Source organism: Leucoraja erinacea, chromosome 34 (genome assembly GCF_028641065.1).
Source record: "Leucoraja erinacea ecotype New England chromosome 34, Leri_hhj_1, whole genome shotgun sequence".
Classification (NCBI taxonomy): Eukaryota; Metazoa; Chordata; class Chondrichthyes; order Rajiformes; family Rajidae; genus Leucoraja; species Leucoraja erinaceus.
The window spans coordinates 6,598,890-6,623,681 of record NC_073410.1 but is presented as its reverse complement, the minus strand read 5'-3'; the positions used below and the strand labels follow the sequence as shown (position 1 = coordinate 6,623,681).

At 44.4% G+C, this 24,792-nt stretch overlaps 2 protein-coding genes across 4 annotated transcripts in view; one reads left to right on the top strand and one right to left on the bottom strand.

Moving 5' to 3' along the window:
* Positions 1 to 24,792, top strand: part of cdh23 (cadherin-related 23) — a 533,293-nt gene that overhangs the window by 437,406 nt on the left and 71,095 nt on the right. The gene's annotated exons all lie outside the window — the stretch shown is intronic.
* vsir (V-set immunoregulatory receptor) overlaps positions 1 to 24,792 on the bottom strand; it is a 45,118-nt gene that overhangs the window by 13,209 nt on the left and 7,117 nt on the right. For both annotated transcript variants that reach the window (XR_008726163.1, XM_055661761.1), the window contains exons 2-3: positions 8,456 to 8,863; positions 1,440 to 1,508 (exon numbers count right to left, since the gene is read on the bottom strand). Coding sequence is in view for 1 of the 2 variants with exons in the window: in XM_055661761.1 (XP_055517736.1) it covers positions 1,440 to 1,508; positions 8,456 to 8,863 (477 nt within the window). In the remaining variant the exon portion in view is untranslated. The remainder of the gene's footprint in view (positions 1 to 1,439; positions 1,509 to 8,455; positions 8,864 to 24,792) is intronic.

The window sequence follows — 24,792 nt, the reverse complement described above, 5'->3', positions numbered from 1 at the left end:
GTAAAGAGGTCTCCTCTGACGTGCGTCTTTGGGGTAGATTTGTACCATGTGTTGGTTTGCCAATAGTGAACTCGTCCAAAACACTGGAGACACAAGAAACTGCAGATGCTGGAATCCTGAGCCAAACACAAAATGCTGTGGAAGAACTCAGTGGGTCAGGCAGCATCTGTGGTGGGAATGGACAGACATTCCCTGTTTGAAGAGGGGACCTGACCTGAAACGTCGTCTGTTCGTTCCCTCCACAGATGCTGCCTGACACACTGAATCCCTCCAGCACTTTGTGTTTTGCTAATTCTAGCGTCTAAAATGCATTGTTATGCATGCAGCAGTCATAATGTGGAATGGATAATGGTGCTGCATAAGTTACACAGCGAGCAATCACACCATTTGTAATCAAGGAGTGCACGTCAAGTATCCTTGTTTATTGCATTAATTTGTCAGCTTCATTGAATCCTTCCAAAGACACAGTAATTTGCCCTCAACCACTGGCATTAAATGCTTGATCGCGCAGCAAATGTGCATTGTACTCTGCTTCAAGATTCAATTCTATTGACTTCGTCGACAATGAATTTTAGAATCAAAGCACAATGTTCAAATGTCACTATATCAGGTGGCAGTGACTGCAAGCAATTACCTCCTCCATTAGTTCCCTTACCAAGGTGCAGTATAATAAAGAACCTGTCAACTTAGGTACCGCTGATGGACGGCCCGGCTTGGGAAGGTGGGAGAGCAAAGGGGAACCCGGGGTGGGGGTTGGGGGGGGCTCTAGTTTTAGAATCCTCTGCCCAGGGGATAAGTCTGCATTGGTTTGTTTGTTTGTTGTCCGTTCCAGTGAAGGCGCTGTGTGCACATGGCAGCCAGCCCACACTCGCTTGACCTCTTCTTTCTGTTTTGCACTTTTAATTTCAAGATTCGTTTTTTTTTTCTCTTTGTGTAACTTGTATGTTGTGACTGTTGGCAGACCAATTTCCCCCTGGGGGTTGAATAAAGTTTTATCTTATCGTATCGCAAAATTATACTTCATTACTTCCATTACTTGTGGCGGTTGGTGTTAGAGATACAAAGAGGCCATGAAGGGCCTGTCCCACTTACGTGACTTTTCCGGCGACTGCCGGCACCCGTCATAAGTCGGCGAAATGTTTCAACATGTTGAAAATTCAGCGGCGACCAGAAAGACACTACGACTCTTTGGGTGACTAGGAGACCTCTCATGACCATACAGGCGACACCCTGGTGACATGTCGCGGGGTGAAGCCTGTATGGTCGTGAGTAGTCGCCCAAAGAGTCGCACCTTGTTCTGGTCACCGCTGGATTTTCAACATGTTGAAAATTTTCAGCAACTTGTGTATGACGGGTGCCGGCAGTCACCGAAAAAGTTGCGTAAGTGGGACAGGCCCTTAAGGATTTGTTTCTCCCAGGTGTATGGAGCAACATCTTACCTTCTAAGTCTGATTCTCCTTTCACATCTTGAACAGTACACTTTCGGTTAGAGGCCTGACTGCCGTTTGCTGCAAAATATGAAAATATTTGGATTAAGCATTGATCTGTTGGTGTTTCACCATATTGCCTGACTATGGTCCCTTTGGAGAGAATATAATAACAAATTGGGGAAATTCCAATGGCAGATCCCATTCTTTGTTCTATCGAACCGAGCACACAGGTGTTTCTGTCACATAACTGGAAATGTATTCATGTACTTTCTCTGAAGGCATTTTCTACATATCTATCCGGAGGTTTTCTTTTACTAGCTTTGAAAGATTTGTATGTATGCCTTATCTTCCACTATCTCTTGTGATTCACAAAGCGACTACTTCTGCACTTCAAATGCAGCAGATTATGTGTACACAGTGGGATCCCATGCATCAGGGATGGCCTACTAGCCAGTCAGAAGATTATGAGACTTAAAGATAAAGATCGATCTCTCGTGTTACTAAAGTACCAGAAGAGTGCTGCATTATCAGTGGTACCATCATGAGGAAGAGACACTAAACCAAAGTTCTGTCCACAGTTTCAACTGGATTTAAAGACCACTTGGATCGATTTCATTGAGGGGTGGACATCTCCCACGTTGTCTTGGCCAATGAATATCCTTCAATCATTGTCGTTACAAACAGATTATTGGGCATTCTCAATTCGACATTTGTCAGAACTTTGCAGACATTAGCCACCTGGGCTTTACATTACGTGTAGGGAGGCTTGTTTACACTGAAGATAGAAACAAAAAGCTGGAGTAACTCAGCGGGTCTCAGCATCATCAGTCTGAAGAAGGGTCTCGACCTGAAACTTCACCTATTCCTTTCCTCCAGAGTTGCTGTCCGACCCGCTGAGTTACTCCTGCTTTTTGTGTTTATCTTAGATCATTACATTAGTTTAGTTTATTGCCACGTGTACCAATGCACAGTGAAAAGCTTTTTTGTTGCGTGCTATCTAGTCAACGGAAAGACTGTACATGATTACAATCAAGCCGTCCAAACTGTATCGAGACAGGATAAAGGGTATAACGCTTAGTGCAAGATAAAGTCCGATTAAAGATAGTTCGATGGTCTCTAATGAGATAGATGATGGTTCAGGACTGCTCTCCAGTTAGTGATAGGATGGTTAATTACCCTGGTAACAACGGAAGAATCTGTCCCTGAATTTGAATAATGGAGTTTTGTTATCACAGTGACTCCGTTTGACACATACCTTGCTGGTTGTAACATGTTGTGAATGGTCTTGAGCTAGAATAGCTATTGTAGAAATGCTAATTTTTATATTTTGTTAGCTATAAAGAATATTTCACAGCTGTTCATTGAATATTGCTCAAGAATCTGGGGTAGATTTGAAATATGATGCACTTTGGTCCAATTGTTTTCTGGGTTTTTTTCATGTCTCCTTCATGTGTGTATTATGCCCCTGCGACCTGTGTTCAAGGGACATAGGTCCTCTTCCTCAAAGCCAGGCTGCCAGCCAGCTTCAGCCTTGTGCTCATCTTTGCAGCTGAGGCTGGTGTGAACAAAGTTAGATACTGTAATTGGTTTCAGAAACGGTGAATGTCCAGTTGGAGTAGGGATGACATGCAATCCTTGTGACTTGCGGAGATGGGTGTGTTTCTTTGAATTCCCCCAGCCCAAGACAAACATTAGACAATGGCTGATAAGTTTTCAGAGGATGGCAGAACAATCTCCCTTCTTCCTATAACTGAACTAGCTTTAGCTGTCTGACGGGTCTGAAGATGGGGCTCGACCTGAAACGTCACCCATTCCTTCCATTCCTGCCTGTCCCGCTGAGTTACTCCAACATTGTGTGTCTATCTTCGGCTTAAACCGGCATCTGCAGTTCCTTCCTACACATACAGTAGCTTTAGCTGTACTTTTATCACGACAAAGTGTTGACAAAGATGAATGGGATCTGACTGATATGTGCTGGTGGTGCTGTGGAGTGAATGAGAAGTGGAAATAATGACCATTTACTTAAATAAATGTGTGGGAGAAAATAATGAGACTGAAACCGATAAATCACAGTGACATCTTGACCGCAACGCCAAGGAGGTGAATATGGAGAGGAACGCGATGGGTGATGCCTTGCAAACATCCATTGGTTCTAAGACGGTTACTGCAGATTGGACAGTTGAAAATGTGAGTCTACTATTTAATAAATGTGCAGGACAAAACATGGGGAACCATGCATTCGTCTGACATCAGTGGTGGGAAATCTATTATTGAGGAAGTGGTAATGTTGGCCTTTGAAAATGTTGAAATTGGACAGAGCCGATATGGATTTTCAAAGGAAAAATTCAAGGGATTCTTGAGATTCAAACCAGCAGAACAGATAAGTGCTGAGTTTGGACTTTCAAAAGACCTTCAATAGAGCTTAACAGACGAAAAACAAGATGCCATCTTTCCAAGTGTGGACTGAGAATTGGTTAACGAGAGTTGGAATTGGAGCATGGAGCCCAGCTGTTCACAATCCATGTCAAATTATTTGAATGCAAGCACCTAGTATTATATACCCAAGCTTACTGATAATGCAAGCCTAGTTGGGATTGATTTGTAAGGATCATATGGGGAGGTTTTGGGGGATATAGACAGGTTAAGTGAATGGGCAATTATGTAACATATAGAATATAATTGCCTTTGGTAGACCTTTTGGAAATGAAGTATCTTTTAAACCATAGAAGGTTGAAAGGTATTGGTGTTCAGTGGGATCTGGGTATTCTTGTGTATGAATTACTGAGTTAATTTGCAGTACAGGGAGCATTTAGGAAATATGTATTGTTCTTTAATGTATATGTGTAGCAACTTCCTACTGCGATTATATTGGACAATGGTATTATTTTGTCATTTTATAGACAAAATAGATGTATAAAACTATCATTGTATAACTCTCCCCACCTAATCAAGGATAGAGGGAGCATAATAAATGTTTGGCAGTCGAATCTTGATTTGCACAATTTAACCTGTAGAAAGGTGATAAACTGACTGGCCCTACACTCTTTAGGATTCATAAGAATGAGAGGTGATCTAATTGAAAGGTACAATATATTTACAAGGCTTGATGGAGAAATGATGCATTCCTCTGGGCCGAATAGAACCAAAGTCACAGGCACAAAATTGGAGACCACATTTCAGGAGATGAGAGGAAATGCCTTCATCCTGGCTGTGGTACATCTTCACAATTGCCACAATATATTCCATATTTTCCAAGAGGGATGGGGGAATATATTTAAGACAGAGATCAAAAGATGTTTGGCTGTTAGAGGAATTGAGAGATATTTGGTTAGTTCCGGAGAGTGGTGCTGAGCTGAATGACCAGCCATGAACTCACGGAATGGCAGAGCAAGTGTCAGAGGATTAATGGTTGCCAATTAGTAGTTTCAGTAGTTTGTAGAAACATAGAAAATAGGTGCAGGAGGAGGCCATTCAGCCCTTCGAGCCAGCACCGTCATTCATTGTGATCATGGCTGATCGTCCCCTATCAATAATCCGTACCTGCCTTCTCCTCATATCCCTTGACTCCACTAGCCCCTAGAGCTCTATCTAACTCTCTCTTAAATCCATCCGGTGATTTGGCCTCCACTGCCCTCTATGGCAGGGAATCCCATAAATTCACAACTCTCTGGGTGAAAACGTTTTTTCTCACCTCAGTCTCGTACACTTGTGTCGTCCTTAAGTTGCCGAACGTACAGCAAGCACAACCTCACTAAGTCTTGTCCAAGTTGTGCCATCTGTCCCTTGGTACGGCAGCAGAGACAGTTTCAGCACAACCACAACACTGCGTACGGGTTCACGACTTGTGCACCAGCTGCCTGCAACGTTTCCTGCAACACTGTTTTCAAGTGCAAAGGAAGCGTTGCATTTTTTTGACATTTGATATTGCAACAGGATTTTATGCCAGCCATCTTTAGGCCACCCATATTAATTCTTGCAACTGCTTTCACCCATTCACAATATCCATATTATGCCTTTATCTTTGGATAATAATCTGGTGGTGTGGGAGGAAAGATCCACCAAGCAGGTCCCCTGTTTGCACTGCAATACCTTATGCATAGCTATTCCCTTCTGCAGTAAATATTGACACCACGTTTACAAGAACTGTAAGATGGCAGAGATAGACTATTGTGGTTAATCAGTCCCTTGTAACAATGTGTGATACAAGATTTAGTTCAACGGTGACATGACTAGACTAAAGAGATCCATTCCAATAACAACCTCAGTCCGTCCTTCAGTAAGTCCCAACTTAGTTTACAGTTTGGGGTGGCACAGTGGGGCAGTAATAGAAATACCTCCAGGTTCAAGAACAGCTTAACAAAGACAAGAAACCGCAGATGCTGGTTTACAAAAATCGACACAAAGTGCTGGGTAACTCCACGGGTTAGCAAGTATCTCTGGAGAACGTTTTGGCCCAGGACCCTTTTAGACGGATGGCCCCTGTTGTGCACGATGAGTTTATTCATAGCCCGGTAAACACTGCTGGAGAAACTTAGGGGTCAGGCAGCATCTGTGGAAGGAAAAACACACTAATGTTTTGTGTTTCTCTGGGCTAAAAGAATGGAGGGGAGGTAGTCAGTATAAAGAGCTGGGGGAGTCCAGGACAATGGGTCACAGCTTAAGGATAAGGGGGAAATCCTTTAAGACCGAGATGAGAAAAACATTTTTCACACAGAGAGTAGTGAATCTCTGGAACTCTCTGCCACAGAGGGTAGTTGAGGCCAGTTCATTGGCTATATTTAAGAGAGAGTTAGATGTGACCCTTGTGGCTTCTTAAACGTACTTATGTATCACTGATCAGATCCAGACTAGAGTATGGCAGTATAGCTTATGGATCAGCATCTCAGTCAGTGTTGTCCGAGTTGGACAAAGTCCAAGCGGAAGCTCTAAGAGTCTGTATAGGAGGTGTGCGGACGTCACCTGTATGTGCACTGCAGGTGGAAACTGGGGAGATGCCGTTGAGACTGCGCCGCAGACAACTAATGGCTAATTACTGGCTAAGCCTTAAGGGTCATGGAGAGAACCACCCAACAAAACAGGTAGTACAGGAGTGCTGGCTCAGTCTGGAAGCTTCGGCTGGGTTGGAGGAGTTTTGGCAGGGGACATGGGAGTAGATGACAAAGAGTTCTGCCCTGCAGTATTATGGCCATCTGTGCCAATATGGTTACTGAACATCCCAAAAGTTGATCTGGAGATATGGGAGGCCAAAAGGAGGAACAAACATTCAGACCTAAAGACAGAATATCATAGCCATATAGATAATAGATACAGGGAACACCTCGTAATTTTCACAGATGGATCAAAGGACCCAGTAGCTGAAACAACAGGGGCGGCTGTGGTAGTCCAGGGGATGAATGTTGAGCTTTGCAAAAGAACAAACAACTATTTGACAGTATATACAGTGGAACTGTACACTATTTCGATGGCAGTTCAGTGGATGGAACAGATGCAACCATGTAAAGTAGTAATATGTAGCGACTCATTATCTGCAATCCAGAGTAATGGGTCTGGTGCATCCCATAGGCGGCCTGACTTAGTGTATGAAATCCTGCTACTATTAAGCCAAGTGACAAGGAGGGGCAGTGACGTGACTTTGTTGTGGGTCCCAGCACACATTGGTGTACTAGGGAATGAAAAGGTGGATAAATTAGCAAAGGAGGCTGTAAAAAAAAGAAACATAGAGGTAAACTTACAACTATCCAAATCTGAAGGAAAACACATTGCGTGGAAGAAAATAAATCAGGAATGGCAACAATACTGGGAACGGGAGACAAAGGGGAGACACCTCTATTCGCTACAAAACAGAGTGGACATTACAGCAAGAAGAGGGGGGAACAGGAGGGAATAGGTAGTATTAACAAGATTGAGGATAGGACACACTCACCTGAACAGCACATTAAAAATATTGGGAAAACACCCTACTGGGCTGTGTGAGGAATGCCATCAGCCGGAAACAGTTCAGCATGCCCTAGTTGCATGTAGGAGATATGAGACAGAATGAGGATTTATGTTCATTGAAATGAGGAAAATTGGATTGACAGAAATATCAGTAAAGAACATTCTAGAGTGTGGAGGGAAAGGAAAAGGAATAAAGTTGTTGTTTGATTTCTTGAGGGCCGCTGGGCTTATAAAAAGGATCTAATATAAAGACATGAGTACTGTGGAATGAAGCCAGAAGGTAGCAGCAAGGCAACATTGCGGATGCCGGCTGCCGTAAAACTCAGAAGAAGAAGAAGAAGAAGAAGAAGAAGACCCTTGTGGCTAAAGGGATCAGGGGGTATAGAGAGAAGGCAGGTACGGGATACTGAGTTGGATGATCAGCCATGATCATATTGAATGGCGGTGCAGACTCGAAGGGCGGAATGGCCTACTCCTGGCACCTATTTTCTATGTATCTATGTAAGAGGTGAGGAGTTGGGGCAAGAGTTGGCACATAATAGGATCTAGGTGAGATGGGGTTGGAGTCAAGTATGGGAGGGGTGGGGGTTTGGGAAAACAACAGAGTCTTGGATGTTACACAGAAAAGCTGGAGAAACTCAGTGGGTGCAGCAGCATCTATGGAGCGAAGGAAATAGGCAACGTTTCGGGCCGAAACCCTTCTTGTCTTGGATGTGGTTAGTGAGGTGACCAGGTGCTGAGGGAGATGGAAATAGATGGGGATGGGAAATGGGAGCAAATAAGGTAGGTAGGGTGAACTGATGGGAACAGTGGGCCTGATACGAAGAGCATGTGCCGTCCACAGCATCTAGGATAACGGCAATAACCTTTAGCGCACAATAAAGTCCAGTAACGTTCACTTAAAGATAGTCCGAGGGTCTCCAATGTCTTTGGACCCCATCTCTGTGACCAGGTTTTATGGTTACGTGTAGGCATGTACCAACTTTAGTTTGATAAATACCGCACGCTTTGGTCAATGGCCGTGCATTGAATTAAATGTGAGTGTGTGAGTGCAGATCCCAAGGGAGTTGTTTTGCAAGGAGACCTACCACGCACAATCTTGAGCTCCGTGGTCCCATGTACAGTGAGTGCGATCCTTGCGTGTTGCTTGCTTTCCGGCTGTTTGTGCAGCTCGTGCACGACGCAGCAGTAGATTCCCTGGTCGTCGTGTACCAAGTTGGTGATGGTGACCCAGAAGGTCCCCCTGCGATCGGAGTTCATGTAGACCCCGTGGTCTTTGTACTGATTGTGGCTGTCCCTTTTGAATGAAGCGTTACGGATGTGGGTCTTCTCCGCACACGTGTCATTCTTGCTGTGGCTGAAGTACCATAACTTGGCTAAGTGGTCGTGCCTATGCATGAGGTGTCCAGACAGGCTGCACTTAAAGGTGACATTCAGTCCTTCTGGACACGAGTAGATGGTGTGATCAATTGATACCTTCAGCTCCGTGGCCTGACCTGAAGAAAAAAATCAGAATCAGAATCAGAATCACCTTTATTGTCATTCAGACCTTTCGGTCTAAACGGAATTTCGTACCTGCAGTCATACATATAATAAAAATAACAAAAACACACAATCAACACAAATTTAACATCCACCACAGTGAGTTCACCAGGCACCTCCTCACTGTGATGGGAGGCAAAAGTCTTAAAGAGAAAGAAGGATAAAGATTGTTAGTCCTACCAGACATCTCACGTCAAGAGGTCCCAAGGGACTTTACAGACTGTGAAAAAGTTGCAAATTAAAATCAAACTAAGCTAAGTGGATGACGCAGTGGCTCAGTAGTGTTGCTGCCAACAGCGCCAGAGGCCCGGGTTTAATCCTCACTATGGGTGCTGTCCGTACGGTGTTTGTACGTTCTCCCTGTGACCACGTGGGTTTCCTCCAGGTGCTCCGGTTTCCTCACACACTCCAAAGACATCCAGGTTTATAGGTTATTTGGCATCAATAAAAATTGACCCGATTGTGTAGGATAGCACTAATGTACGGGGTGATCACTGGTCGGTGTGGGCTGAAGGGCCTGTTTCCATGCTATCTCTAAAGGCTAAGTAAAAAGTGCAATTGGAACATTGTATGCATCATTGTGAGCAACAGCAGCGTGGTGACTATGGGGAGGTTACATGGAAACACTTTTGACTCCCATACTGTTTAAATCCAAAGCAGCTTTTTTTCTGCTTGTCAATTTGAAAGACCACCTGCAGTCAAAGTTCCTACGAGACAAATGGCGTCTGATTACTGAAGAGAAAGTGATACGGAAAGAGTTTTGAACCCTAGATATACACCCTAAATGCTGGAATAACTCAGCGGGACAGGCAGCATCTCTGGATAGAAGGAATGGGTGACGTTTCTGATCGAGATCTTACTTCAGATCTTGCTGCCTGTCCTGCTGTAGCATTACGCCTGCATTTTGTGTCTATCTTGTGTCTAAACCAGCCTCTACAGTTCCTTCCTACGCAGTTTTGAACCCTATACTTTTTAAATCCAAGGCTCCTTTTTCCCCACTCATCAATTCCCAAAGTAGCATTTAAGTGGTTCTCCAGTTCCCAATTAAACTCTGTGCTGTGTTGCCTCAGATTTTGCTTTCCAACCACCTTGAATCTCTCAGCTGTAGTCACCGAGCTGTATGCCATGAAAACGGGGTTCTGCTGGAGACATGAACATTAGCAAACAGCTGAATTGCATCAATCAAAGAGCAGCTGAACTCTCTCTTTCATTTCCTCATCACAGTGAGAAGTATACCCTGAGCCTGGCTCACAGGTGCCTTGGTTATTTCTGTCTGATTCTCCCAATATAAGCAAGTGCATTGATCCCAATTTAAAAATATCTTCAGATAGACAAAGGCTGATTAGGGATATTGAACATGGTTTTGTATGTGGGCGATGTCTCGTGAATTTATTGAAGAAGTCACCATGAAGGTTGACAGCAGGGCCACAAACAATGTCAATATGGACAAATGCAAGGCCTTTGGTAAGGTTCAGCATGGTAGACTGCTCTGGAAGGTCGCATGGTATCCAGAGATAATTATCTGCCTGGTTATAGAATTGGCTTCATAGAAGGCATGAGAGGGTGATGGATCAAGGTTGTTTTTTGCACTAAAGGCCTGTGATTAATGGTGAGCCTCAGGGATCAGTGCTGGCCCCATCGCTATCTGTCGTTTATGTCAATGATTTAGATGAGAATGTGTAAAGCATGATTCGCAAGTTTGCAGATGACACAAAAGTAGACAATGAGGAGTATTTGATTTTTCCACTCCTGGAGAAAGGTCCTGACTGTCTACCCAATCTATCCATCCCATAATTCGCTGGGACCATGTAGGTTTCCTCGGGGTTCTCTGGTGTCCTCCCACATCCCAAAGACATACGTTCACAAGGTATAGGAGTAGAATAAGGCCACTCGGCCCATCGAGTCTACTACTCCATTCAATCAAGGCTTATCTCTGCCACCTAATCCCATTTCTCCCTATAACCCTTGACACCCGTTCTAATCAAGAACTTGTCTATCTCTGCCTTAAAAATATTCACTGACTTGGCCACCACAGCCCTCTGTGGCAATGAGTTCCGCAGATTAACTACCCTCTGACATGCGGGTTTGTTGGTTAATTAGCCTCCGTAAATTAAGTAAGTAAGTAAATAAGTTTCCTGGCCAAGTATTCACATACAAGGAATTTGCCTTGGTGCTCCGCCCACAAGTAACAACATGACATACAGTGACAGTTACGAATGACTCAGAAAACACTAAACATTAACAATAATAAAACATTAATGATAAAACACCATTGATCAAGCATGTGAACCAACTGAATACCAGATCAAAGGGAGGCTACAGATTTTTGGCTGTTGAGTAGAGCAACTACTCGTGGATAAAAACTGTTTTTATGTCTGGCTGTGGCAGCTTTGACAGTCCGGAGTCGCCTTCCTTATAGTGTAGATAATGAATGTGGAAGTGGGAATAACATCTTCTTCTTTTATGTCCATCTTCCATGTCACAAATGTTGGCATCGCTGTCATCGTTCGTCCTGAAAAGGACGCAAGCTTCCGGCGACAATCAGTGACATAGAACGATGAGTAGTTGGCGAGGGCCGAAGGGCCTGTTTATATGCTGTATCCCTAAACTAAACTAAACTAAACTCGACTTCTATCAGGTTGGAGGGTCTCTGCAACCTCCTTACAAAAAGCACGCCCCTTGCGGGTTTTAATACAAAGTGATGTGTGCTTATGCCTGGGTCTCGTTGATTCACCCCCACCCCTGATCACTCACTGCCTCTGGTTTCCTCCCTTATCCCCCCATTTACAACGTCAATTCGGGAAGCAGCAGTAGCTTCCGTTAACAATGGGAAGACTGCCTCCATTGTATATCTCCAAGGACAGGCTCACAACTGTGTAACTGTGCTGATATCTGTCCGATTTAGCAATGAGTCGTGGTAGCATATGCTGAACCTGTCACCACACTGCACACACACAGAAACCCAACAAAACCACGCCAAGAACCTTGCCTGCAAAGATCAGTGTCGCAATGGGACATTGACACACAGTGTTAAAGTGGCAGCCAACCCTGCTTTAACACTGGTTACTAGCCCAGCGATGCAGGAGGTTGCAGAGACCATCTAACCGGATAGAAGTAAAGTTTAATGTGTAAGAAGGAGCTGCGAGTGCTGGTTTAAACCGAAGATAGACACACAAATGCTGGAGTAACTCAGCGGGACAGGCAGCATCTCTGGAGAGAAGGAATGGGTGACGTTTCGGGTCGAGACCCTTCTTCAGACTGGTTAGGGATAAGGGAAACGAGGGATATAGACGGTGATCTGGAGAGATGAAGAACAATGAATGAAAGATATGCAAAAAAAAGTAACGATGATAAAGGAAACAGGCTGTTTGAGGTAAAGAGATCTTTCCCGCCCCCGACATCAGTCTGAAGAAGGGTCTCAACCCGAAACGTCGCCTCTTCCTTCTCTCCATAGATGCTGCCTCACCCACTGAGTTTCTCCAGCAATTTTTGTCTACCATAGTGAATTTAGCGTTTAGTTCACCAGGGAATTCATCCAACTCAAAACTTATCTCCCCAGACCACCATACAATTTCCTCATGATCCCCTCTGGCTAATGTCCCAGTGTGTTGGCGTTCTGTTTAATTGGTTGAAGGTTCATTCTTCGGGTTTACTAGTCATAGGACATTTTGTGAATTCTGCATCAAACGCAATTCAATATTTCCGCTCCGCACTGGGGACTTATGGCGTCATAATCCTCGCTGACATTTGAACACAGCCGCAGAGGACACCACACCACTACAGGTGTCATCTGCCAAATAGACCTTTTAAAGCAATTTCGAGGGACACTGCTTCACCGCACCAGAGAACTGGGTTCGATCCTGACCACGGGTGCTGTCTGTGTGGGGTTTGCACGTTCTCTCTGTGACAGCGTGGGTTTCCCCCCCCACATCCCAAAGTCACGTGGATTGGCAGGTTCATTGGTCTCTGTAAATTGTCCCTGGTGTGTAGAAAGTGGACGCAAAAGTGGGATAACAGAGAACTAGAGCAAGCAGGTGATAGATGGTTGGCATGGACAAAATGGGCCGAAGGGCCTGTTTCCATGCTGTACCTTTCAATCAAGAAATCTGAGGGTTCCATCTCTCCCTTGTGGTGGTCACAAAAGACCACACACTTCTCGTCTCTCATGGTCACTATTAATCTCCTGCTGTTTCTGGCATAAACAAATATCGCACGTCAGAATATCTGGTAATTAGCTCCTCAGGGGCGATGTGTGAGAAGCGAGTGTCGAGCAGTCAACGACTCATGTTCCCCAGAGTTGCTGCCTGGCCCGCTGAGTTACTCCAGCACTTTGTCTCTTTCTTTGCACTTATTTACAGGATGTAAACTGCTTGGGGGATTCTCTGAGGAAATGGCATAATGGAAGTGAAAGTTTCCTCTCCCTTTCTTTCTGGAAGACAGTGGTCCCATCATGGAACAAATTGTAAATGACTTGTGTCCCCATTATCAAAAGGCAAACATTAAAAGGCAGAATCTGGAAGTCTGAAATAAAACAAAAATACTATAGAGGTTTTAGAAACATAGAAAATAGGTGCAGGAGGAGGCCATTCAGCCCTTCGAGCCAGCACCGCCATTCATTGTGATCATGGCTGATCGTCCCCTATCAATAACCCGTGCCTGCCTTCTCCCCGTATCCCTTGATTCCACTAGCCCCTAGAGCTCTACCTAACTCTCTTAAATCCATCCAGTGACTTGACCTCCACTGCCCTCTGTGGCAGGGAATTCCATAAATTCACAACTCTCTGGGTGAAAAAGTTTTTTCTCACCCTGGTCTTAAATGACCTTCCCATTATTCTAAGACTGTGTGGCCCCTGGTTCTGGACTCACCCAACATTCTGAACATTTTTCCTGCATCTAGCTTGTCCAGTCCTTTTATAATTTTATATGTTTCTATAAGATCCCATTCTATACGATTCTATAAGATATTGTGCAGGTCAGGCTGTATCTGTAGAGAGAGAATTCATGTTTTAGCTCATGATTCTAAACTTTAGTAAAATTGTGTTAGTGTCACGGATTGGTGAAGCTGCTTTTTGCCACTCAATGAAAACCCATGGACTGGACATAGTAACTATACGGATGCCACCTGGTCTACTGAGTAACCCGATCACTTTCTCTTTAGTTCCAAAATGATCCAGCTGTTACTGATTAGCTTTGGTCACATCAATCTTACTGGATTTGTTTCCAACAAAAGGAGTTGCATGCCAGGAAGAAATAAGCTTCAGGCCCTGAGGCTAGTTGGCTGTTGCTCTCACCAGAGATGCAAGGAAGCACGCAGTCGGTACTGGGATGGTCTCCGGGCTATATTCCATTAACAATGATTCATCATCATGACTAAAGCCCCATCCTTGGCTGCTCTGGAACGGACGGGCTCACAGTCAGGTTTGGATTGTGACTTATCCTTGCCTCTAAACGTCAAAGCTAAGTTTCCCAATCACTGCATAAGCCCTTAGATTCTGATCCTGTTCTCATTAGAATTCTGTTCTCTCCTTTTCTGTCACAAATAGACGTGACTTTATGTTCTTATTGATGTTTCCAATGGTAGAACCGTGAATAAAGAGCTCGGGGTTTTTTAATTCCAAAAGCAAGATACAACAGATGATGGAAGTCAAAGACAAGAGCCAGAAAATGCAGGCCGCACAGCATCTATTGTGGGAGGACAGCACAGTGGTGCAGCAGTAGAGTTGCTGCCATACAGTACTTACAGTGCCAGATACCCGGGATCCATCCCGACTATGGGCGCTCTCTGTAAGGACTTTGTATATTCCCCCCGTGACCATGTAAGTTTCCTCTGAGATCTTCAGTTTCCTCCCACAGTCCAATATCGTACAGGTTCGTAGGTTAATTGGCTTGGCATAAATGTAAATTGTCCTAGTGTGTGTAGGATGGTGTTAGTGTGCGGGGAACGCTGGTCGGTGCAGATCCAGCGGGCCAAAGGGCCTGTTTCCACACTGTATCTCTAAAGTAAACTAGGATATAAGGGTAATGATTCAGGTTAATGTCCTTTCACCAGAATGCCCCTGAAAGGTCATTGCCCTGAAACATTAACCCTGTTGCCATTTTTCTTCTTTACTCAAAATCTCACCTATTTTTCCAAGAGCTTAATAGGTTATAAATAGTTAAGATTAGTTAAGAAATTAATGAGATAACGAAGGTAGACAAAAATGCTGGAGAAACTCAGCGGGCGAGGCAGCATCTATGGAGCGAAGAAAAAGGTGACGTTTCGGGTCGAGACCCTTCTTCAAAGATAACGAGGTTGATTTTAATATTAGGGGAACGATTTTTTTTGGGAGCAATTCTCATGCACCCAGCATATTTGTGTAACCTGCACCCTCCCACCCTATCCCCACGGTGTCAGATGGTTGAGTGTATTCTGCAGGCGAGTAGTGGCAGAAACTAGAAATAGTGGAGACAGTTGTGAGGTCAGGCAGCATCCGTGAAGGCAGAGACAGATTAATGTTTCAGGCCAAGAGGTTGTTCATCAGGTCAAGAGGTCGTTCATTCATCAGAGATGCTAAAGCCCCACTTTCCCGAGTTACCCACGAACTCTCCCGAGTTTTCCCCTTGATTCCAACTCAGGGAATGTCGGTAGCGAGTTCGTAGGAGGCCGTAGATGTTTCGTAGCGGCTCGTAATGCCAGCCGTAGGAACTCGGGGCATCAGGTAAGTCGGGACGTTTTTTCAACATGTTGAAAAATGTCCACGAGTAAAAAAAATAGCCCCGAGTACCTACGAACGGCTATTACCGTAATTCTTCGAGTTCGAATCAAGGGGGAAAACTCGGGAGAGTTCGTGAGTAACAGGAGGGCTTAACTCAGTTTCGCTGTGCACAAATGCTGCCTGATCTGTTGCTTAAAACCATTTTATTTCAGATTTCCAGAGGATTCATCTTATTGCCATTTTACATTCAATAGCACAGAACCACAATATTTACTTCCTGACCATTTTTTAAACCTTACTTATGCCCTCAAGATAATTACTCATATTTCTCACGAGGAAGTGTTCTTGATTTTGAAGATATGATTCTACTTCATCTTTTCATTCAGTGAATCACCTGGGTCGGAACATGGGGCTCAGAGTCATTGAAGAATAACAATTCAATTTTCTTTCCATTTTTGTTGATTTCATCATCATGATACTCAAAGTGCTGACGTACGTGGGGCTTGAACCCACAAATTTCTGTAGTAATTCTTATTGAATCCCACAAGATGATGGTCGAGATTAAGTTGTGTGCTGAGGTATTATGATACGTTTGTTCACATCACAAGGACAAGATAATGAATCAGCCCAAAGTGTGAGCTAGAGTTTCCCCACCCACGGACCTAAATATTATACACACATCTATTGAGAGATTTGAGAGAGGTGACTGTGGAATGCACGGCCAACTATTGTTTACTTTAGTTTAGAGATACAGCACGGACATCCAAACTATCAAATGAAGTCCCAATATGTTGTAAGTACAGTACTCCACAATCCGGCCAGTGGCTATGGAGGGAGAAACACAATTCACATTGCAGGTCATTGGTCTTTCATCAAAGCTGCCTGAATTGCTGAGTTTCTCCCTTGTACTGAAAATGCAGATTTATTTGCTTTTTGTTTTCCAGAATATCTTTTATACCAAATTGACAATCCTGGGAGTTTCTAAGTAGGCAGCATAATGACAAATGACGGGCACGGCTTTCAGAAGCCTCCGTCTGGAAACAGCAATTTGCTTCTGTTCTTTGATTCTTTGTGTCCGAATCACAGAGGCCGACACTTGCTCAAAGGCTAACCTTAATCTGCTCCTTTGAATATTTCCCACTTGTGGATATGGCCATTCATTGTCAGTTCAACACTGCTTCATTGAGAGATGCTGCACCATTGTGGCCCTGTCTTTATGTGGTACAGTCTACTTCATTGAATAGGGTTTATTTCATTTCACAAGTAAATCTTTTAGCCTGGCTTCAGTTCATTTGCCATTGAAGTCCACTGCCATGCCTCTTGTTAGATCCAAACTTGGCTCCTCCAGCACTGCCTCATCTTTTATATGCATAAGCCTTTCCAAAACCTTGGAACCTTTACCCTTATGCCCCTGTCCCACTTAGGAAACCTGAACGGAAACCTCTGGAGACTTTACGCCCCACCCAAGGTTTCCGTGCGGTTCCTGGAGGTTCCCGGTGGTTTTTGTCAGTCTCCCTACATGCTTTCACTTATTGCAACCTCCAGCAACCACCTGCAACCTCCGGGAACTGCATGGTTGGGGCGCAAAGTCTCCAGAGGTTTCCGTTCAGGTTTCCTAAGTGGGACAGGGGCATTACTCACTCCAAGTTCTCTTCACCCATCACCACAGTGCTACACAATTGTCTTTGTCCGTACAGTGCCTTAGCTTTGAAATAATCACCCTAGCTTTCTTTAAGAAGGTTCCTGACCCGAAACGTCACCTATTCCTTCGCTCCATAGATGCTGCCTTACCGGCTGAGTTTCTCCAGCATTTTTGTCTACCTTAGCTTTCTTGTTTCATCTTGAGACTTAAATCCTCAAGATCTCGGCATTTATCAATGTTGCCCCCCTGTGCATCTCTGATTTCTCTTATCCAACCACGAAGAGCCACAACTTCAAATGCTTTATAATTATACTCTGGAATTATGAGAGGGATAGACATAGACAGAGTGGACGCGGATAAGTTTTCCCATTGAGAGTAGAGAAGATTCAAACAAGAGGACATGATTTGAGAATTAAGGGACAGAAGTTTAGGCGTAACATGAGGGGGAACTTCTTTACTCAGAGAGTGGTAGCTGTGTGGAATGAGCTTCTGGTGGAAGTGGCGGAGGCAGGTTCGATTTTATCATTTAAAAATAAATTGGATAGGTATATGGACGGGAAAGGAATGGAGGGTTATGGTCTGAGTGCAGATAGATGGGACTAGGTGAGAGTAAGTGTTCGGCATGGAACAGAAGGGCCGAGATGGCCTGTTTCCGTGCTGTAATTGTTATATGTTATAATTATTTCCCTCAATTGTGCACTCATCCTTTTAAGTCCTTTACTAAAGCTTTTTTTTTACTTGGACTAGCGTTCTTCGGTTTGCTTGGCTATATTTGGAAACTTTGCAAAACTTTAACCTTGTAATTTTTTGTTCTGTAATGTGAGATTAATTTATTACCAAATGTTTGGTCACCTCGATGTGAGTTATTGTCAAATTTAGTTTCCTACACTTTTGTGAGGCTACTTGGAAAGTTTTACTGCACTAAAACTGCAGAATAAATCTGAATGATTGCAGCATTAGGAACTGCAGATGCTGGAATCTTGCTTAAAATTCAAAGTGCTGGAGTAACTCAGCGGGTCAGGCGGTATCTGTGGAAGGAATGTATAGGTGACGTTTAGGGTCAGGACCTTTCTTCAGAATGTGAATGTTTGTTGTTTTCTGGAGTGCAGTCAAACATAGATAAGCGGGTTCATTGGAAGGCAACATAAAGAACTATTTTCACTGAATAGCTGAGAGATTTGTATTGGTTTTAAAATGCGGCATGTCATTCATCCTCATGAATAGGCATTTAAATAAATGTTATATATTTTAAACTAGCATAAAATCTCGCAGCTTCGTGAAAATAATTGGAATCGTAGATGTTATGTCACAGAGGCATCCACTTGCTATTATGTCCAAACTAACCTTTAGTCCAGCTCTAGGTCACTGGTCCTCTATGTAAAGGCACAACTGGACACTTGTTAACTACAATATGATTTCTGCCTCAGACAAAGTTTCTAAGTCTCTTCCACGTTGTACGTATCGTGAAAATGCTTTTCCTCAATTTTCCTGCACTAATCTTTTTAAAATACTCAAGATTCACTCAATGTATTTACAAACCTTAAAACACAAAGGCAATTTAAAAAAAAAACAATCTCACATTGCAGAACAAAATTTAGAAGGTTAAAGTTTTGCAATGTTAGACAAACTGAAGAACAGGAGTCCAAGAACTTTGAAAAACACCCTTTTCTAGGCCTCCTGACAGAATGTTTGACTTTAAACTGCAAACCAGATTTCACAGAGAGCCCACATTACAGCTGAGAGTAGATTGGAAAAAAATCATTGCAATGGGAAGGTTATTGTGAAATGTGAGAGAAACTGGGGAACTTTTTTTTTTAATGCTGATGAAATAATTATTACAAAACCTGAAAGCCATTTTTTTGGGGGGGGAAGTAGTTTTGTAATAAACCAGTGAAACTGAACATGTCCTGGCATTAAGGAAGGTTTTAGGTTGCACTTTATTCAACATTGTTTACTCCAGTTTGTCATGTAGGTCAGTCTGAAGAAGGGTCTTGACCCGAAACGTCACCCATTCCTTCTCTCCGGAGATGCTGAGTTACTCCAGCATTTTGTGTCTATCTTTGGTTTAACCCAGCATCTGCAGTTCCTTCCTACACATGCCATGTAGGTTAATACACAAGGAGTAACTCATCGGGTCTGGCAGCATCTGTGGAGGACATGGATAGGCGATATTTCGGAACGGGAACCCTTCTCGGAAGAAGTCTGAAGTAGGGTCCTGACCTGAAACGGCACCTTTCCATATTCTCCACAGATGTCACCTAACCCGATGAGTTACTCCAGCACTTTGTGCTCTACGTAAAATTCCAGCATTTACAGTTCCTTGTGTCCGTCATAAAGGTTAATCGACTTTTAAGGGAGAGGTGTGTTTCATGATTGTACAATTTTAGCAGTGGGCTTTTTCCCTTTATCCAGTTTGTTGATTCGTTATATTACACTGATTCAAACCCATATTAGCCGGGGTATCCTGAATATTGGGCTAAATTGGTTTGTCCTGCATGGGACCGCCCTTGTGCTGTATTTGACTGCTCCTACTTGGGTCGAGGGGACTATCGGGTCAGAGCATCTCATCCGGCCCCAATGTAGTGCAGCCCATGGAGTGCAGCAGCAGCAGCGCCTCGCCCATGGCCCCGTCGGTCGGCAGCCCGGCCAACTGCCCGACCTTCAGGTCTTCGCTTACCACCGACACCACCACCCCTCCTTCTCATGGCCGATCATCGGTTCATGAGGGATGAGGCGCCGGACTTTGTGCTCGACGTCGCGCCCAGGCCAAAACTCCTCAGCTGGCCCACCGGCTGGGCTTTGTGTTCAGTCCAGCACCCGGACCAACTCATCATTCACCCAGCCACGGCCAAGTCGGTCAACGAATTGCCATCGGGACTTTGTCCTGTATTTTGACCTTTTGTCCCATTTGGGAGTGAGAACGTTGGCAACCCATTGTGTGTGACCCACTCAAAGCCCCTCAACGCTCCATCATCAGGTGCTCTTCAAGAGCAATCTGGTATTTTCTCTACTCCAACATAGCTGGAAATACTCAGATAGTCACACTAATTCTTTCAGTTTATCACCAAGCAGAACAAATGGCAAATACTATGGAATTACTGGTAACCAAGTGATCGCAAGTAACTTAGTGCACAATATTTATGTGTACCTCCTCTTCACTCATGGCATCTTCGTAGATACATTTTCCTGCCTTTGCCAGGAGACGTTCCTGCAGTTTTTGTCTCGTGCCCTCATTAAGTAAAAGAATATGTGTGTTATGATTGTGTTTATAATTTGTTTGGTTGTTTTGTTGTTTGTCTTTTGCACAAAAGTCCGCGAGCATTGCCACTTTCATTTCACATCTCGTATGTGTATGTGACAAATAAACTTGACTTGACTTGACTTGACTAAGTAGACTGTTTCCCCTGAGTAAATTGTTGCCTTTAGCCTCATCATACATGCCAGATGCTGCCAGTTATATGCTGACGCCCTGTTTTAATAACGCAAAGTGCAAACACATTGTCTAATGCCTGCCAGGATATCATTACGATTGATCATAAATCTCACCGTTGAGATTTGGTTTGTACATTCATTGCATTCCTACATGAAACTAAAATGCTGATTTTAAAGGAGAGGTTTTGTGCAATTACATCCTAATATTAGATACAGCCAGGTCGCATTTCCAAGAGACTTGAAACAAACCCAACTTAAAGCCCTGTCCCACAGTACGAGTTCATTTCAAGAGTTCTCCCGAGTTTGCCCTGATTCGAACGCGGAGATTTACGGTAATGGCCGCTCATCGGTACTCGGGGCTCTCGTGGACATTTTTCATCATGGTGAAAAATTTTCACAAGTGTTCCCGAACTTACCTGCCGTTAGCATAACGAGCCGCTAAGAGACGTCCCCGAGCTCTGACGTACCAGCTACGTTCATTCTCCGTGCTTACCACGAGTTTGATTATTTTCAAACTCGGGAGAGTTCTTGGAATGAACTCGTGCCGTGGGACAGGGCTATTAGTTCTCTCTCTCTCTCTCTCTCTCTCTCTTTTTCTGTCTCTCCCTTGCTCCATCGCTCTCTTTCTCTCTCGTACTTTCTCTCACTCACTCATTCAAAATTGTACTTTCATATGAAATAGTTTAATGATCTATCCTGAAGGCTACGTGCAGCCTGTGTGATCACTTGCACACACTCACTCTGTGGGCCTCTTGACCCTTGGGTAGTGAAGGCCCCTTGAGTCCCTGCAAATTCACCATTAAAAATGTGAGTGCTCGCTGGCGGAATTTTTAACAGTGGTTTAAAAGAGGTCTTACTGTCTCCACACAAGCGGTTAACCCTGATTTTGTTTTAACTTCTCGTTGGTGACCCTGGTTTTCTTAGTTCAGTGAGATTCTCTCAGCCTGAGAGATTTGGCAGAGATTTCAAAGCCTTTCAAACAAAACCACCTACAGTGATTGAAGGACAGGCTTTGAAAGGAAATTGGAGATATATTGAAGGGATGACAAATTGCAACTGTACAGGGGGGGCTGAGCAAAGTGGTTCTTGCAGAGAACTCGCCAGAGCTTGATGGTTAAATGGCCTCTTCTCCTTGCTTTGACAGTTTGCTGATTGTGTGTGTGCAAGTGCGTGCGCATGTGTTTGTGCGCAAGTATGTGCATGCGGAAGTGTGTGCATGTGTGTGCGTGAATGTGTGTGTGTGTATGCGCAAGTGTGTGCGGGCAAACAGTTGTGTGTGCGAGCGAGCGTGTGTGTGTGAGTACGTGTGCGTGCAAGAGTACATGCGCCTGTGCATGCATGTGTTTGTGCACGCGTCCGTGTGCTTGCAAACGTGCGATTGTGTGTCTGCCTGTGATTGAGACTAAAACAAAAATAAGCGAGCAAATGGGTGTGCGTGCGATACGTGTGCGTGCAAGAGTACATGCGCGTGTGCATGCATGTGTTTGTGCACGCGTCCGTGTACTTGCAAACGTGCGAGTGTGTGTCTGCCTGTGAATGAGACTGAGACAAAAATGAAGGAAGAGAGACATTTGAGAAGTGAGGGGCAGGGCAAGGGTGAGATGTTTGCAGAGACTTCATTTTAATGACATTGTGCGCTTGGCGGCACAGAATCACAATGTTTACTTCCTGACCATTATAACTTTACTCATGCACTTAATATAATTACTCATGTATCTCACGAGGAAGTGTTGAGGGTAGGTACAACTTGAGCTCAAGTTGAGGCTAATTGCTGTTGCGGGTTCTAGAGATTAACAGGGGGACCCTAGTATCACCTTCAGAGAAACCTTTCCAATTACCATATCAACCTGTGAATCAGTTCTGTCAACATCCTTTCACAGCTGAACTTGGTTTAAGAAAGTGAGACAGAGAGAGAATAAGAGAAAAGCAAGTATTTTAGGAAAATGGAACCAATTTGGCATCAGCAGTTATTTTAAACACTTTTGTTCAAGAAGGAACTGCAGATGCTGGAAAATCGAAGGTAGGCAAAAGTGCTGGAGAAACTCAGCGGGTGCGGTAGCATCTATGGAGCGAAGGAAATAGGCAAAGTTTCGGCCCGAAACGTTGCCTATTTCCTTCGCTCCATAGATGCTGCCGCACCCGCTGAGTTTCTCCAGCACTTTTGTCTACCTTTAAAACACTTTTGTTGGTATCTAATGTGTGCTCTTTGTCAATAGGAATCCTCCCAGAGATTGTAGATCGCCAAGCTTGATGTACACCAGAAGTTAAGATGAAACTGACACTTATTGTGCTTGTTCTGCAACTGTGTCCAAGTATAACAAGGGATATCTCCAATAACATGGCAACCCCTCCCTTCAACAGTAGACCATTCATTCAGCCCCATTGCTGCTTACGGGATGATCTTGTCGCAATTGCCCATAAACCATCCCAAAACTAATTCATTCCATGATCCGTTACCATAAAAATCAGCACAGCAATGTAGCTCATTATGGTAAATGAAGCTTTAATTGTAAGAGCTCATAGTTGTTATTTACTATGGGTTCAGGGATTGTGGTTAAACCAAAGACAGTTTGTGTTTTCCTGTTCACACCCAGTTCTTCATGTTTTTATTGTTTTTAACCTGACACACCCTCTCCACTGTTAGTCTTCAGTTTTTAGTTTATTTGCGTACAGGATGTTGAGTTGTTAACTGAGGCAGTTGGCAGTGATCCATGCCACTTGTGCTCTGCGCTGAGTCACCTAAGGACCTGTCACCACGAGCATGCGACTCCATGCGGCAAGCGCGACCTAACGTGGTCGCTTGAGCCGTACGGCCTCGCGGGGCCGGTCCCACTTCGATCGCCGGTGCCGTATGGAGTTGTGCGGAGCTGGTCCCGACATCGCGCGGGGCTCCGAAAAACTGACCGTGTTCAAAAATTCTGCGCGGCAATGGCCTGCTGTACGCATACAGCGTCTTGACGCCGTACGTCACGCGCGAACTTCCCGCGGACTTCGCTCGAACTTCACGTCACTCACTCGACCTCCGCGCGGCCCCCGCTTCCGGTTTGGTCGCGCTTGCCGCATGCAGGTCACATGCTCGTGGGACAAGCCCTTTACTCAATAGAGTGCTCAGATTCAACTACATTGGTAGTGTTTGTGGAGTGGTTTAGTTTAGAGCTGCAGTGCTGAAACAGGCCCTTCGGCCCACCGAATCCGTGCCGACCAAAGATCCCCGCAAACCAAAACCCCTGTCTCACGTTGCGAGTCCACCCACAAGTCATCCCCAGTTTAAAACAAATCAAACTCGTGGTAATCACGTAGAATTAACGTAGCGGGAACGTCGCAACTCGTAACGCTAACGGCAGGTACTCAGGAAACTTGTTAACTCGTGAAAATCTCTCAACATGTTAAAAGATTTCCATGAGTCAAATTTACTCTTGAAGTAAACATCAATACGATAAACTCACGGGCTACTTACGTTCTTACAACGAGTTTAAAAGTTTAAAATGTTTACTTCAAGAGTCACTTCAAGATTTGTTTTAAACTCGGGATCACTCGTGGATGGACTTGCACCGTGAGATAGGGCCATAACACTATCCTACACACACTGGGGACAATTTACAATGATGCCAAGCCAATTAACTTACAAACCTAGATGTCTTTGGAGTGTGGAAGGAAAACGGAGATCCTAGAGAGAACCCTCGTAGGTCACGGGGAGAACGTACAAACTCCGTACAGACAGCACCCCTGGTCAGGATGGGACCTGGTCTCTGGCACTACAAGGCAGCAACTCTACTGCTGCGCCATCATGCCGCACCATGAGCCATCATACCATGTCTCAACCAGGTGTGGGAAGCCTCTATGAACTGCATGGACAAAATGTCCTTGTTTACAGCAATGTGGTAACAATGAGCATAATCGGTACCAGCTTTCAATTCCAGATTTAGATAGTTACTTCCGTTTAAATGATTCAGCTGGCATGCTGGGGCTTGACTCATCAATGGTCCCTGGATGTTGGTCCAATGCCCGAAAAACCACCATGCTAAGTGTTCTGTGGTTAAAGATGAAAGCAGGGACTCGGCACAGTGTGCAGGGACCAATGTTTCCTCCCTTCCTGCTGACTCAAGGTCCACAA